We start from the raw sequence: 16,613 nt of genomic DNA, 5'->3' as shown, positions 1-16,613 counted from the left end.
AAAAAAAAAGTTTCTTCTATAATTTTTTTCATTTTCCCTCTCATAAGTAACTATTAACGATTTTTTTATGTATCCTTGTGGAGTTCATATATGCATGTATGCAGGTCCTTTTTTCTCTTCATAAAAACGGTAGTATATTACTCTCTATCTTCCTATTGTGTGTATTCCTTTTTTCCCCACTTCAAATCTTCTATCTCATTACATGTTTTTACAGAGTAATTCATTCTGTTGTTTTGCAGTGGTAGGAAATATTCCGTTATAAACTTGAATTTTTCTATCTTTTGGTATTATAAACAACGCTGTTGTGAATAATCCTATATACAATTTATTTCTCTCATGTCTGAATATATATGTAAGATGAACTCCTAGCAATGACTTATTGGATTAAGGGTTATTTGTATTTCAATTTTGATTAATATGATGAGAAAATTTTGTCAAATTTTTGGATTTTTTGAGGAACTCTTAAATAAGTGTCAATGTGTATAGTTAAATTTAGTTATATAGTCCTTTCGTATCACATTTAGTACTGGTATTATCAATTATTGTGGCTTTTAAAGATTCTGTGATGTTGCTATTTAGTTTGCTAATATTTTGTTAAGGATTTTTGCAATTATGTGTATCAATGGGAATGACCTATTACTTTACAATTTTCTTGTCCTGAACTACCTTTATTTAGTTTTGACCTCAAGATTATACTAGTTTTAGGTAATTAGTTGGTGGGGTATGGAATAGTTTTTTGATCTCATGGAGAATGTATATAAGATTGAAATTGCTGCCAATTAAAACATTAAAAATATGCTGGTTCAGGTTGGGCATGGTGGCTCACGTCTGTAATCCCAGCACATTGGGAGTCTGAGGCAGGTGGATCACCTGAGCTCAGGAGTTCAAGACCAGCCTAGCCAACATGGTGAAACCCTGTCTCTACTAAAAATACAAAAATTACCTGGCATGGTGGCATGAGGCTGTAGTCCCAGCTGCTCAGGAAGCTGAGGCAGGAGAATTGCTTGAACCTGGGATGTGGAGATTGCAATGACCCAAGATCGTGCCACTGCACTCCAGCCTGGGTTACAGAGCGAGACTCCATCTCAAAAAAAGAAAAAAATGCCGATTAACTTAAAAAAATTTTTTATTTTTTATTTTGAGATGGAGTCTTGCTTTGTCACCCAGGCTGGAGTGCAGTGGCACGATCTCAGCTCACGTTATCCTCTGCCGCCCAGGTTCAAGCGATTCTTCTGCTTCAGCCTCCTGAGTAGCTGGGACTACAGGCAGTCACCACCACATCTGGCTAATTTTTTTTGTATTTTAGTAGAGACAGAGTTTCGCCATGTTGACCCAGGATAGTCTCGATTTCCTGACCTCATGATCTGCCCACCTCAGCCTCCCAAAGTGTTGGGATTACAGGCGTGAGCCACTGTGCCCAGCCTGATTAACTTTTTAAAATGATTACATATATAATATATAATGGTAATATATAGTAGCTTTTCTACTTTTTATTCAGTAAATTATATAAATTATATCAACTTAAAAATGAATATTTTTCTTTTTCAAGTATTTTGAAAGCATGAAAATAGTGGGAAGTATATAATGATATTTCTCAAAGCTTACAGTTTATTTTATCCTCCCTATCAGGTGCTCAAAAATGTGATAACTTTGCTGAAAAACGACCCCTCCTTGGTGTTTGTAAGAGCATTGGATCTTCTGGGTAAGGAAATTTAAAAAATTCTTTGCATCACCTATTACAAATTTGTATTATTCCAGAGGGCGAACTTTGATAAAATCTTTGGAACCATAAGATTAAGCTCTCATAAGAGAGAAGAAGGAGGAAGTAAAACATATTTAGGGTTTCCTGTGACTCAGTCACTAAACTGCTTTCTCTGCTGTTTTTTCATAAGCAGGGTGATAGTAGGAGCCAAAATAAAGCCAGGAACAGATTAGAATATACCCTCACGTTGAGAAAAATATTTTTTAGTTTAGTGTTTCTAATATGGCCACTTATCATGGCCTTTTTACACTGGATTAGAAGTTACCACTGGGTGGTAATAATAACATTTTTATTATATAATAATTATTATTAACAGTAAATGACATTTATTGATACTATAGCATGTGCCTGACATTGTTCTAAACGTTTTGCATGAATTTTCTTTTTTATTTCTTACCATAATACTGTGAACAAATAGAAATATCTTTCCAGTTATTGCATTTTCTCAAATTGAACTTCTAGCTTCAGGGAAAGCTGGGAAATGATTAAGGTTTTGTTAGTAAGGAAAATGATCAAAATGGATATTAGGTTGGCTACTAGCAGTCTCTGCCCCATGCTTTCAGTAAATAGTGTACACTTCAGATTATGTGGCATTGGAGAAGGGAATGACATGTTAATAATATAACATTGTAGCTATAAATTAACCTAATAATAGGTGAGGAGTTATTAGGTTTCAAGAGGTAAATATATGACTCAAAAGTGTGTGTGTTTGCTGTCTCATTTAAATGTCTCTCTCTGGGTACGGTAATTTAAAAGAATAAAGATTTTTTTCTCAATACTACTACTGCTACTGCTACTACTACTACTACTAATGCTACCAAAAAAAAAAAAAAAAAAAAAAAAACCAAACACATGGGTTAGGTCATGGAGTCTTGATTATTGTTTCCTAATGGTATTATTTGACTTCATAGGCTACAAGACACATTTCTTCAAGTGTAGATTTTTTTTTTTTTTTGAGACAGATTCTCACTGTTTCCCAGGTTGTAGTGCAGTGGCATGATCTCAGCTCACTGCGAACTCTGGCTCCTGGGTTCAAGCAATTCTCCTGACTCAGTCTCCCAAGTAGCTGGGACTACAGGTGTGCGCCACTGTGCCCAGCTAAGTTTTTTGTATTTTTAGTAAAGACTGGGTTTCACCATGTTTGCCAGGATGGTCTCTGTCTTCTAACCTCATGATCTGCCCGCCTCACCCTCTCAAAGTGTTGGCATTACAGGTGTGAGCTACCGCGCCTGGCCTCAAGTGTAAATTTTTTGAGACATAAAGCCTTTGAGAATTTACTGTATACTCAGCACTTTGCCAGGTATAGGATAAGGATGCAAAATCATGAAAACCCAATTTCTTTCCCCAAAGACTGACGAATGTGGCTGAAAAGAAAAAGTACAACACATGCAAAATAATTATGAAATAATGACGCATGATAGGAATTCAGAGAAGGGAGAGCTCGGTGTACATGAGTTAATGAGAAAAAGCCTCATGGAGAAGGAACAGCATAGGTTAGATCTTAAGGAATGAGAAATATTGCAGCAGATGTAAAAGAGTAAGAAGGACTGCCAGAGTAGTTTGTAATATAGTAGTGGAAGAGAAACTGAAATAAATACATTTAAGAATGGTAAGAGTTTGTGGGCTGGACGTAGTGGCTCACGCCTGTAATCCCAGCACTTTGGGAGGCTGAGGCGGGCAAATCAGTTGAGGTCAGGAGATCAAGATCAGTCTTGCCAACAAGGTGAAACCCTGTCTCTACTAAAAATACAAGCATTAGCCCAGTGTGGTGGCATACGCTGGTAATCCCAGCTACTCGGAAGGCTGAGGCATGAGAATCGCTTGAACCCAGGAAGCAGAGGTTGCAGTGAGCCAAGATCGTTCCACTGTACTCCAGCCTGGGTAACAGTGAGACTGTCCCCCCCCCCCCAAAAAAAAAGGCCAGGTGAGGTGGATCACACCTATAATTCCAGCATTTTGGGAGGCCGAGGCAGGCGGATCACGAGATCAGGAGCTCGAGATCATCCTGGCTAACACAGTGAAACCCTGGCTGTACTAAAAATGCAAAAAAAAAAAAAAAAAAAAAAAATTAGCCGGGTGTGGTGATATGCGTCTGTAGTCCCAGACTGAGTCAGGGACAGGAGAATCAGGAGGCTGAGGCAGGAGAATCACTTGAACCCAGGAGGCGGAGGTTTCAGTGAGGTGAGATCCTGCCACTGCACTCCCACCTGCTGACAGAGAGATACTCTGTCTCAAAAAAAAAAAATTGGTAAGAGTTTGTGACTTAGATTTAATGGCATCTGCAAAATAGGTGAAAATAACTATTGCAGTACTCCGAAACTCACCCAAAGGCATATAATAATCTGAAAAATGTTTAAGCTTGAGAAACTGCTAATCTTTGCACAACCACAGTGGGAACCTGTGGCATTCATGCCTGCAGCTGCTCTCATCCCACTCTGTGCTTTCCCTCTTCTAAGTTTGGTTGGTTGATTAGTTGGTGTAGAGGATCTTCCAGGGTGAGAAAGGTTGTGAAGACTAGTACCTTACCTGCTGTGCTTGGAAAATTCTCACTCATCTCTGAGTGGCAGGTGTTGCATATGCCTACCAGCGTTGTCTGCAGAAATTACTGTTTTGGTGGCATGTGTGCTTTGAGAGCCAGTGGCTCTTTCAGCCTAAGATAATGATTAGCTGTGGATGCAGAGGAACCATGAAAAAGGGTCCAGGGGAAAGAAAAATCTGGGTAGATGTGCAGATCCTTTGGCAAAGGAAAACAGCTTTTGTTGACTTGGGGTATTTGAGCAAATCCTCTGTTGAATAATTGGCTACCCACTAAGATACATAGATACATGGCCAGACCCTGAAAGTCAGGCTTTAAAGTAAAGCAAGAATAAAAGAAATAATAAAACTGAGCAGAGAAGTCAGCAACTAGCACATTGTGGAAGAAGACCGATTTCATAGAATCCAGAGTTGTTATACCATAGTTTATAAAATGTCTATTTTTAAATGTAAAATTATGACACATGCCAAGAGACAGGAAATTGTGGCAGTGATCAAAAGGCAGACAATAGAAATCATAGCTGATTGTCTCCAGATGTTAAATTTTACAGACAAGGATTTTAAAGCAGCTGTTATAAATAGGTTCTATGACCTAAATAAATTATGTATAAAGAATTAAAGGAAAGGGTTATAGCAATAATTAAAAAAATAGAGAACCCCAACAGCAAGTTAGAATTTATATAAAACTCTGTTCTGCTTTTTTAAAAACTCAGATATATAAAGGATACCTGGAACTCAAGTGCCATCAATAATCCATGAGCTGATACATACATACATACATACATACATATATACAAACAGTTGAGTTTATGACAACTGAGTTTGTGTGTTTATTTATTTTAGAGACAGAGTCTCCCCTTGTCACCCAGGCCCAGGTACAGTGGTCCAATCATAGCTCACTATAATCTTGAACTCCTGGGCTCAAGAGATCCTCCCACCTCAGCCTCCTGAGTAACTGGGACTATAAGTCATGACACTATGTTTGGCTAATTAAAAACAATTTATTTTATGAGCTTTAGATCTCACTATATTACCCAGGCTGGTCTTGAACTCCTGGCTTCAAGCAATCCTCCCATCCCAGTCTCCCAAAATGTTGGAATTATAAGTATGAGCCACCACACCTGGTCCAATTGTACTTATTCTCATTTTATGCAAGAAGAAGCCAACAGGTTCAGTCACACAGTCATGGACCCAGGCTTCTGCTTGACCCTCAAGCTATGTTCTTTCCAGTAACCATACTATTTGTCATTATGGAGGGCAGTCTTTCATATATACGCAGGCATGTTCCATCTACTGACTGTGTTAAGGGTGCCCTAACCTCAGGTTTAGATATTTATACTTTTCTGACCAGCTATTTTCAGAGGTAACAAATATTTCTTAAAAAAAAAAAAAAAAAAAAAAAGAGTATGAGGTTAGGTTAGGAAAAATTAAGCAATTTGTTTATCCCTTCCAGAGTACCTAGGACTACAGGTATGTGCCACCTTGCCTGGCTAATTTTGTGTGTCTTCTTTTGAGACATGTCTGTTAAATGTGTGTTGCCCACTTTTTAGTGGGGTTGTGTTTTGCTTGTTGAATTGTTCCTTATAGATTTTGGGTATTAGATATTTATTGGATGCACAGTTTGTGAATATTTGTGAATCTGTAAATATTCACAAAAAATATATTCACAAACTGTGCATCCAACAAAGGTCTCTAGATTGTTTGCTCTGTTGATAGTCTCTTTTGCTGTGCAGAAGCTCTTTAATTTGTTCCCAATTGTGTATTTTGTTTTTGGTACAGTTGCTTTTGAGGACTTTGCCAAGGCCAGTATCCAGAATGGCATTTCCTAGGTTTTCTTCTAGGACTTTTATAGTTTAGGGAGTTCTTTCCCCATTGCTTGTCATTGTTGACTTTGTTGAAGATCAGATGGTTGTAGATATATGCAGCTTTATTTGTGGGTTCTCTTTTCTGTTTGGTCTCTATGTCTGTTTTTGTACTGGTACCATGCTGTTTTGGTTACTGTAACCTTATAGTATAGTTTGAAGTCAGGTAATATGCCTCAGCTTTGTTCTTTTTGCCTGGGATTGCTTTGGCTATTTGGGCTCTTTTTTATTCTGTGTGAGTTTTAGAGTAGTTTTTTCTAATTTTGTGAAAAGTGACATTGGTAGTTTGATATGAATAGCATTGCATCTATAGATTGCTTTGGGCAGTCTGACCATTTTTAACAATACTGATTCTTCCAATCCATGAGCATAAAATGTTTTTCCATTTGCTTGTATTTTCCTGATTTCTTTCAGCAGTGTCTTGTAGTTCTCCTTATAGGTATCTTTAACCTCATTGGTTAGATGGTATTTTGTGTGTGTGTGTGTGTGTGTGTGTGTGTGTGTACCCATTGCAAATGGGATTGCATTCTTGATTTGACTCTCAGTTTGGACATTATTAATATATAGAAATGTTACTGATTTTTCTATACTAATTTTTTTAATCCTGAAACTTACTGAGTTATTTATTAGTTCTAGAAGCCTTTTGGTGGAGTATTTCAGGTCTTCCAGTTATACAATCATATTATCAGTGAAGAGAGATAATTTAACTTTTTTCTTATTTGAATGCCTTTTATTTCTTTCTCCTGCCTGATTGTTCTGGCAAATGGTAGCTTCTTAAGAGAGTTTTTGTGTTTGACATATATTTTGATGTAGTGTTTCTGCACAAGTAAAGATACTTTTGTCATTTTAGTATGTTTGACATATACTACTACATAGCCATTTAGCTACTTAGAATTTTTCAGGGTGGAAAAGGACTTCCCTGATTTTATTTCTTCATTTAAACACATTGTTTAATGAACTCAAGGGAAGTCTCCTTTACATGATAGCAGTAATAGAAGAAGAACATGGCTATTAGAAAATTGTGGTTGCTAATTTCAGGAACACTATTATTTAAAAGTCCAGTGCCAACTTATATCTAATGCAAAGTAATTTCAAGAATGGGCAGGTTCCCTCCCTCACTTCCAGTTTCTTAAATAAAGTAATGCAGGCAGTTGATAATGTAGAACAGAAGATGTAAGTCCTTCCAAAATAGTTTAAGTTAATGAGACTCAAGTTTATTGGCATAAATATAGGCGATACAAGGAACCATTTAGGGAACCAATGAAAAGTCTGAAATTAATAGAGTAGGAGAATTCATAGTTACTAGACAGCAGATAGAATAGCGACTGCCTCAAATGGAGGTGGAGAAAGTCACACATAATCATGCAGTGGCTGCTTAGAGACATTCTCCAATTTCACGTGTACCTTGAGAATGTTGACTTTATCTTGCCCATCTTTTTGTTTTTTTTCTTGGTATTAAGCACATGCCTTATATCTAGTAGACCTTAAATATATATATATATATATATATATATATTTTTTTTTTTTTTGCCTAAGTGAATTTTAGGAAGCTTGCTATACTAGTAGTTACACTCTTCATTTACTTTCTTAGTCTCACTTTTTTATGATTGAGAATATCTCTTAATCTAAGAAATCATATGTACTGTACCTGGGTGTTTACATTTTCATAGCCAGCTGGGTAGAAAACCTTAGGACATCCCTTCATTTCGAGAGAAATGGGATGTGCAGGTTGCTCTCTGTCTCGCTGGCACATGCTTTGTTGAGCACCAGGTGGTTTAGACTTTGTCAGGTTGCTTATATTCACAACTAATACTGCCTATTAAATTATTCTTGGGAAAATTCAATAAGATTTCTTTTGATGTATAACTTTTTTTTTTTTTTTTTTTTTTTTTTGAGACAGAGGAGGCTGCAGTGCAGTGGCACGATCTTGGCTCATTGCAACCTCCGCCTCCCAGTTCAAGTGATTCTCCTGCCTTAGCCTCCCGAGTAGCTGGGACTACAAGCATATGCCACCACACTCAGCTAATTTTTGTATTTTTAGTAGAGACGGGGTTTCACCATGTTGGCCAAGTTGGTCTTGATCTCCTGACCTTGTGATCTGCCTGCCTCAACCTCCCAAAGTGTTGGGATCACAGGCTTGAGCCATTGCACCCAGCAAACATTTCATTTTTATAATTCATCATTCCTTTTCAAAGAGGAGGGGAATTGTTATGGAAAGTGTCAATCAAAGTCAAAATAAAAATATAGAGATGAATCTATGCAAAACATTTTATTTGAGAATGTACATAAAACTGAATTGCAATTTGGGGCACATAAACAGATTGGGGTGGTTTTTGACATGTCTGAAGAACAAAGAAAAGCTTGGGAAATTGGAGAAATGCAACACATTGTTTTAGAAGAAAGCTCATTGGCACTAGAGTGACAACAGTGGAGTCATGGCAGTTCGTTTCAGCAGTTACTAGTTATAACTGATCTTAGGGTTGTAGCAGGCAGTTTCAGCAGCTGGGCTTTAGAGCTAATTTTTGGAGCAGGTGCTATGTGCCCCAGGTGCTTTCCCCCACTGGCCTCTTGACTCTGATTTGCTTGGGTAAGACAAAAATGACACGATTTGTATAATTAGCTCTCAGAAAATAATCCCAGGTTGTTCATATTTTATCCTTTAATAATAAATACATTGCTCCTAGCCCAAAATTTAACATACTGTCTCTTTCTGCATTGATGACAGTTATTAAAATGCCATTTATTTAGGTATTCTAGTGTTTTGTTGTGTTTTGAGAGATCATACCATAATAATTCCAGATAAGTCATTTAAGCTCTTGGAAAGGGGCAATGTTTATTTTGCCACTGATCCAGAAACTAAGGCAGTGTCTTATGTAATAATGTCAGAAAGGGAGGAAGCCAAAGTTTATTGTGTGTTGCATGCTAAACATTTCCCAGAATGTAGCTATTTATAGTTAGGATCTTGTTGGCTACTATGAATAATAGCAAATGAATAACATTATTCAAAAGCTGACTGCAGACCTTGAAGAATATTTAATATATTATGATCACATTATACACATTATCTGAAAATATGACCTTTATGTAGAGAGAATCATAGACTATGAGAAGTGGAAAGAACCTTGAAGATGATGTAATTTCGCTGCCTCGTGTTATAAATGAAGAAAGAGGTTAAATGTTTGTCCAGAGGTTCCCATCACACACCACTGTGGTGGGGAAAAACTCTTGTAAGAGTGAGAGAAAATTTCTTCATCTCAATTGGTTAGGAATCTCTTATCTCTTGTTATATAGGCATTCCATGGCCATTGTTTCCAAGACTGGATTTCAAGAATCAGAAAAATTAAAGTCTTTTGTTTGAAAAAATTATAGTTGACTGTCAGGTATTACTTTGAATTTACTTTGAGAAAAGCAAAATTATCTTTTTTTTTTTTTTTTTTTTCTAATTGAGATGCAGTCCCAATCTGTCACCCAGGCTGGAGTGCAGTGGTGCGACCTTGGCCCACTGTAATCTCCACCTCCTGGATTCAAGCGATTCTCCTGCTTCAGCTTTCCAAGTAGCTAGGACTACAGGTGTGCACCACCAGGCCTGGCTAATTTTTATATTTTTAGTAGAGATGGGGTTTCCCCATGTTGGCCAGGCTGGCCTCAAACTCTGGGGCTCAAGTGATCTGCCTGCCTTGACCTCCCAAGGTGCTTGCGCTGGGCTGAGAAAAGCAAAATAATCTTAATAGCTAAATAGGAGGAATCACTTAATTTCAAAATCGACTGTTTATTAAATAGAATACAATTCACAATATTAATATTTTTCTGTCATTATTACAAACTGGCAAAAACATCATCTTGGATTGGCAGAGGTCCATGGAGTGGTATTTGGGAACCAGTTTCATAAAGCTGCAGTTGTTAGGTGGAGATTAAGTGCAGTGTCACCATCCTGAGGTGGTACTGCATTGACTTTATTTCATTGTTTGTCTAATATAAACAAGGGTTATAATAAAATGATTAGAAGTAGAGGGAGATTGCTTGGGATAATAGGTATGTGACTCTTCTTTTTGTTGTGAAATATCCCAGAACTCATATATGATACTTGATGTTTTCAATCTTGACTGATTTTTGTCAGTTTTGTTTGCAAGGTCTGACCGGTGTTATTTCCATAGGCACCAAAGTAGATTTACAACATTTCCCAGTCTTTGCTGCTCATAGACATGGGCTCTCCCAGCAGTTCCTTGGCACCAAATCCAGACACCAGGTCTTTCATTTGCCCATCTGTCTGGCATTTTTCAGGCTTTCTGTGGGTATCTGGATTTTCTTCTAGCTCTCTGCCATGGCTCTGTGGCTCTCTTTTCTTCTCAAAGAAAGGGTTTTACATCTTTGGTATACTTTTTATGCTGAGAGCTGCTGCATTGGCATAGAGACCTTTTTAATGGGATGGGTTAGCATACTAGGGGATCCAAGAACAGAGATGATTCGTGGGCCTCTGGGTTTTAGTATTAACTTAGAACCACGAAGACCTCAGTGCATGCTAGATATGATCTCTGTTTATCTGATTATGGATATAGGCAATCTTAGGGAAATAAGATGACTTTCCTGTTACTTCTGTTTAATTTTTGTCATGTGGCTTAAGGATATTTTTTATAATATGTCTTAAAATGTTAACATTGTCTTTGATAAACAGGAGTCACTGTACAAAATATTAATTATGTACATTTTTCATGACCCCAATTCACTTAATTACTTAAAGCAAATTTTTAGTTTTTGTGTGGTGGTAAGGCAAGGGGCCAGAACATTACAGACCTGACTCACACTTAATACAGTTTAAAACACATGCTCGAGAGAGAGATCCAAGATGGCTGATCAGTAGCAACTCGGGATTGTAGCTCCCAGGGAAAGCGCAGAGAACGAAAGGACGCCACACTTTCAGACAAATTTTTGTTGCTCACGCACCAGGAGATTCCCAGCGGAGGAGCCCCACGGGTCACCAGTGTGACTCTTGTGGCCGGCGAGGTGGTTTTGCTGCTGTGTTGGTGCTGCAGTTCTTGGTGCAGAGTCAGAAAAGCACCATCAATCTTAACGCCGCTGTTTTGGCTGGCGGAGTGGGTTGCTCAGATTTTAGCTCTGGGAATCAATAAGTTACGTCCACTCAGAAACCCAATTATAAAGAAGGTAATTATAAAGACCACAGATGGATAAATCTATAATGAAGGGAAGAAATCAGCCTAAAAAGGCTGAGAATACCCAAAATCAGAATGCCTCTCCCTCTACAGGGGATCACAGTTCCTCATCAACAAAGGAACAAGGCCTGATGGAGAACGAGTGTGTTCCATTAACAGAAGCAGTCTTCAAAAGGTGGATGATAAGAAACTTCTGGGAATTAAAAGAACTTGTTCTAACCCAATGCAAAGAAACTAAGAACTTTGAAAAAAGGTTTGATGAAATGTTAACAAGAATACACAATTTAGAGAGGAATATAAGTGAATTAATGGAGCTGAAAAACAACATGAGAACTTCGCAAAGTATGCACAAGTTTTAACAGCCGAATTGATCAAGCAGAAGAAAAGATATCAGAGGTCGAAGACCAACTTAATCAAATACAACGAGAAGACAAGATTAGAGAAAAAAGGAAATAAAGGAACGAGCAAAGTCTCCAAGAAATATGGGACTATGTGAAAAGACCTAATCTATGTTTGATAGGTGTACCTGAATGTGACGAAGAGAATCAATCCAAGCTGGAAAATACGCTTCAGGATATTATTTAGGAAAGCTTTCCCAACCTAGCAAGACAGGACAATATTCAACTCCAGGTAATACAGAGAACACCACAAAGATATTCCTCAAGAAGACCAACCTCAAGGCACATAATCGCCAGATTCACCAGGGTTGAAATGAAGGAGAAAATACTGAGGGCAACCGGAGAGAAAGGTCAGGTTACCCATAAAGGGAAGCCTGTCAGACTCACAGCAGATCTCTCAGCAGAAACCCTACAAGCCAGAAGAGAGTGGAGGCCAATATTCAACATCCTTAAAGAAAAGAACTTTCAACCCGGAATTTTACATCCAGCCAAACTAAGCTTCATAAACAAAGGAAAAATAAAATCTTTTGTGAACAAGCAAGCACTCAGAGATTTCATCACCACCAGGCCTGCTTTACAAGAGCTTCTGAAAGAACCACTGCACATAGAAAGGAACAACCAGTATCAGCCTTTCTAAAAAAATACCAAAAAGTAAAGAGCATCAACATAATCAAGAATTTACAACAACTAATGGACAAAACAGCCAGCTAACATTAAATGGCAGTATTAAACTCACATATATTATTATTAATTCTAAATTTAAATCGACTAAATCCCCCAATCCAAAGACACAGGCAAAAAAAGCCAAAACCCATCGGTATGCTGCATCCAGACCCATCTCACATGCAAGGATACACAAAGACTCAAAACAAAGGGATGGGGAAAGATTTACCAACCAAATGGAGAGCAAAAATAAATAAATAAATAAATAAAAAGCAGGAGTTTCAAGTTTTGCCTCTGATAAAATAGACTTTAAAGCAACAAAGATCAAAAGAAGCAAAGAAGGATATTACATAATGATAAAAGGATCAATGCAACAAGAAGAGCTAAAGATGCTAAATATATACGCACCCAATACAGGAATACCCAGATATATAAGACTTATAAAAAGACTTAGACTCCCACACAATAATAGTGGAAGACTTCAACATCAATATTAGACAGATCGATGAGACAGAAAATTAACAACGATATTCAGGATTTGAAATCAGATCCAGAACAAGTAAACTTAATTAACATTTATAGAACTCTCCACTTTAAATACACAAAATATACACTTTTATCAGTATCACATCACACCTATTTATAGGTTTAAATGAAATATTGGTTAGCTGCTTGTTAGTTATTTTCTTCCCTCATTTTTTTTTTTCATTTCTCATACCCATTTTTAGACTGCATTCTAGCCCGGGCAATAAAGCAACACCCCCGTTCTCTCTCCCTCTTCCTCTTCCTCTTTCTTCCTCTCCTTCATTTTTTTAAATTCTTTTTTTCTTTCTTTCTCTCTTCTTTTTTTTTTTTTTTTTAAAAAAAAGAAAAAGTATTTATGAAAATCAGGTACTTGGCTACAAAGAAATTTTGCGCAAAAAAAAAAAAACCACATGCTCAACAAATCTCAGTGGGAGATTAAGAGTTGTCTGTTAGTGTCAATGAATACACATATTGTCAAATTATAACCATAGGCTCGTTGTTTATGTATTTATTTATTTTAAACTGTAATATTTAAGCTATGGACACATCTAATGAGTGTGTGAGATTTTATTTGTGGACTTTGTATATTTTCTTGTGATATTGAAATTGGTACAAACCTCAAATGGTTTACCAAAATGGTTACGTGCACGTGACCAAATCAAAGGAATGCTGGTTTAATTTCTTAAAGAATCGATGTACTTGCTGTTTGATATATGTTGTATTCCTGAAAATTTGTGCTGTTAGGGCTCTTGCTGGAAACAGATAACATACTCAAAGTGGGTAATTCAAAGAGAGTTTAAGTAAAATAACACATGTAGGAGCTGAGACTCATCATCCTTCCTCCCTTCTTCTCCCTTTCTCTTTCTTCCCTCCCCTCTGCCCTTTCCCTTCCTTTCCTTTCCCCTTCCTTTCTCTCTCCCTCTTTCTGAGATCCTGAGACAGGATCTCACTTTGTAACCCAGCCAGAAGTGCAGTGGCTTGATCCTAGTTCACTGCAGCTTCAAACTCCTAAACTGAAACAGTCCTCACACCTCAGCCTCCTGAATAGCCAGCACTACAGGTGTGAGCCACCGTGGGTGGTTTATTATCATTTCTAAGTAGAGGAGATAACCCTTAGTAAAGCCTGCAGAGAAAGCGACATCAAGAGGGTTAGCAACAGGAACTGTGGGCTCTGATGAATCGGTTTTGGCTATCATCAGTAACCTGACAGTGGTGCATCTCATTTCTCTAGATGCTTCCTGTTGGGTCAACCCAGTCAGAAATGGATTCTGAAGGTCCAGAGAGCCCACTGATGCAATTCATAGGATATGGGCCAGTCTCCCTAGACAAGGAACAAGATATAGAGAATGCAGTGTGTATTTGGAGGGGCAGTACACTTAATTCTACAAAATTTCACACTAAAATGAATAGCAATAGGTTTGGTGAAATGTATGCAACATTATTTTCAGAGCAATAATTTGAATACAAAATTAGAACATTTAAAAAGTTGTTGACTGGGTGCGATGGCTTATGCCTGTGATCCCAGCAGTTTGGGAGGCCAAGGAGGTGGATCATGAGGTCAGGAGCTCGAGGCCATCCTGGCCAACATGGTGAAACCCCATCTGTACTAAAAATACAAAAATTAGCTGGGTGCCTGTAATCCTAGCTACTTGGGAGGCCGAGGCAGGAGAATTGCTTGAACCCAGGAGGCAGAGGTTGCAGTGAGCTGAGATCATGCCACTGCACTCCAGCCTGGTGACAGAGTGAGACTCTGTCTCAAAAAAAAAAAAAAAAATATATATATATATATATATAGTTTTAATGCTAATAATAAAATTATTAAATAAAGGATTTTACCTAAAAAAGACAAAGATGCCTTGATGGAATGGGGGTATAAGAAAGAGTTGAGACTGTTAAGTTATGGAGAAAAGAACAAAATGGACAAAGACCAGGAAGTGACACTCTTTAAGCACTTTCAAATCTGAGGGCATGGTCAAACTGAGTCACGGAAAACATGATTTCTCCTGATTTTCTGCATTCAGTTGATCTAATGTGCTTTGTATTCAATTGCTGTTAAGTTATAGTACAAACAAGTAAAATACTATGAATTTTATTTATTAATACAACTTACTTTTTTTTTTGAAATGGTTTCGCTTTTGTCGCTCAGGCTGGAGGGCAGTGATGTGATCTTGGCTCACTGCAACCTCCGTCTCCCCAGTTCAAGTGATTCTCCTGCCTCAGCCTCTCAAGTAGCTAGGATTACAGGCACTTACCACCATGCCTCGCTAATATTTGTATTTTTAGTAGAGATGGGGTTTCACCGTGTTGGCCAGGCTGGTCTCAAATTCCTGACCTCAGGTGATCCATCCACCTCAGCCTTCAAAGCGCCAGGATTAAAGGTGTGATCCACTGCGCCTAGCTGTAATACAACTTTTGTGATGTACTGACATCATTCCCCATTGAGAATCATAATTGTAGCAGGAAAGACTGCAGCGTGTGTGCTCATACATACTTTTAACATCGAATTATTGAGGTATAATTGAAATTGAATGAAGTATACACATTTAAGATGTATAGTTTTATGCGTTTGATGTGTATACACCTTTGAAACTGTTTCTACAAACAAGACAATGAATATAGTATTCTGCAAAGTTTCCTCATATCTCTTTGTAATTCTTCCTTCTATCCCTCCCAGCTCTTTTCTTCAAGATAACCAGTGATCTACTTTCTGTTACTATAGGTTAGTTTGCATTTCATAAAGTTTTATGTAAGTGGAATCATATAGCATGTACTCTTTTTTTTGGTCTAGCTTTGGTTATTCAGCATATTTATTTTGAAATTCAGCCATGATATTACATGTATCAATAGTTTTTTTTTTTTTTTTTTTTGACAGAGTCTCCCTCTGTCACCCAGGCTGGAGTGCAGTTTTGCGGTCTTGGCTCACTGCAGCCTCTGCCTCCTGGGCCCAAATGATCCTTCCACCTCAGCCTCCTGAGGAGCTGGGACTATAGTTTGTGCTGTACCGTGCCTGGCTAATTTTTTTATTTTTTGAAGAAACGGGGTTTCACTATGTTGTCCAGGCTGGCCTTGAACTCCTGAGCTCCTGTGATCCACCTGCTGTGGCCTCACAAAGTAGTGCATTCATTTTTATTGTGAAATATTACTACATTGTATTAGTTTACTAGAGTATGATTATGCTCTCACTTGTTGATGGATATTTTGGTTGCTTTTAGGTTTTTGCCTTTACAAGTAATGCTACTATGAACATTATATTCAAGTCTTTTTATAGACACATATACTTCCTTTTCTCTTGAGGAGATACCTACAAGTAGAATGATTAGGTCACATGTTAGATGTGTGCTTTTCAAAGCGGTTGTACAATTTTACATCTACCAGTACTGTATAAAATTTCTGTTTTTTCTACAGCTTAAGAAACACTTAACATTGTCAGTCTATTTTTTTAAGTCTTTTTGATTTTAGGCATTTAAATAAATATGCAGTAGTGTGTCATGGCATTAATTTGCATTTTTACAAGGTATTTTTAATTCTTAATCCTTAATTCAGTTATCTTTTTATTCATATCTTTCTATTTGGCCATTTCAAGTGAATTAATTTCTGATTTATAATATCATTTTATACCTGCAATTGCTTATTTGGCTGCAGACTTACCTTGCATAGCTCTTGAAAAGCTATACCTATACTACTTTACATACACTTTTTT

The 16,613-nt window shown here is 37.5% G+C and overlaps 1 protein-coding gene across 10 annotated transcripts in view; it reads left to right on the top strand.

The window, feature by feature from the left end:
- BCAS3 (BCAS3 microtubule associated cell migration factor) overlaps window positions 1-16,613 on the top strand; it is a 664,948-nt gene that overhangs the window by 102,629 nt on the left and 545,706 nt on the right. For all 10 annotated transcript variants that reach the window (XM_032279300.1, XM_032279309.1, XM_032279301.1 and 7 more), the window contains exon 7: window positions 1,630-1,702. In XM_032279300.1, coding sequence (XP_032135191.1) covers window positions 1,630-1,702 — 73 coding nt within the window. The remainder of the gene's footprint in view (window positions 1-1,629; window positions 1,703-16,613) is intronic.

The sequence above is a fragment of the Sapajus apella genome, unplaced genomic scaffold (assembly GCF_009761245.1).
Source record: "Sapajus apella isolate SASKATOON/1434 unplaced genomic scaffold, GSC_monkey_1.0 scaffold12, whole genome shotgun sequence".
NCBI lineage: Eukaryota > Metazoa > Chordata > Mammalia > Primates > Cebidae > Sapajus > Sapajus apella.
Note: the sequence above shows the minus strand (reverse complement) of the source record. Positions and strands in the feature narration are given on the sequence as shown.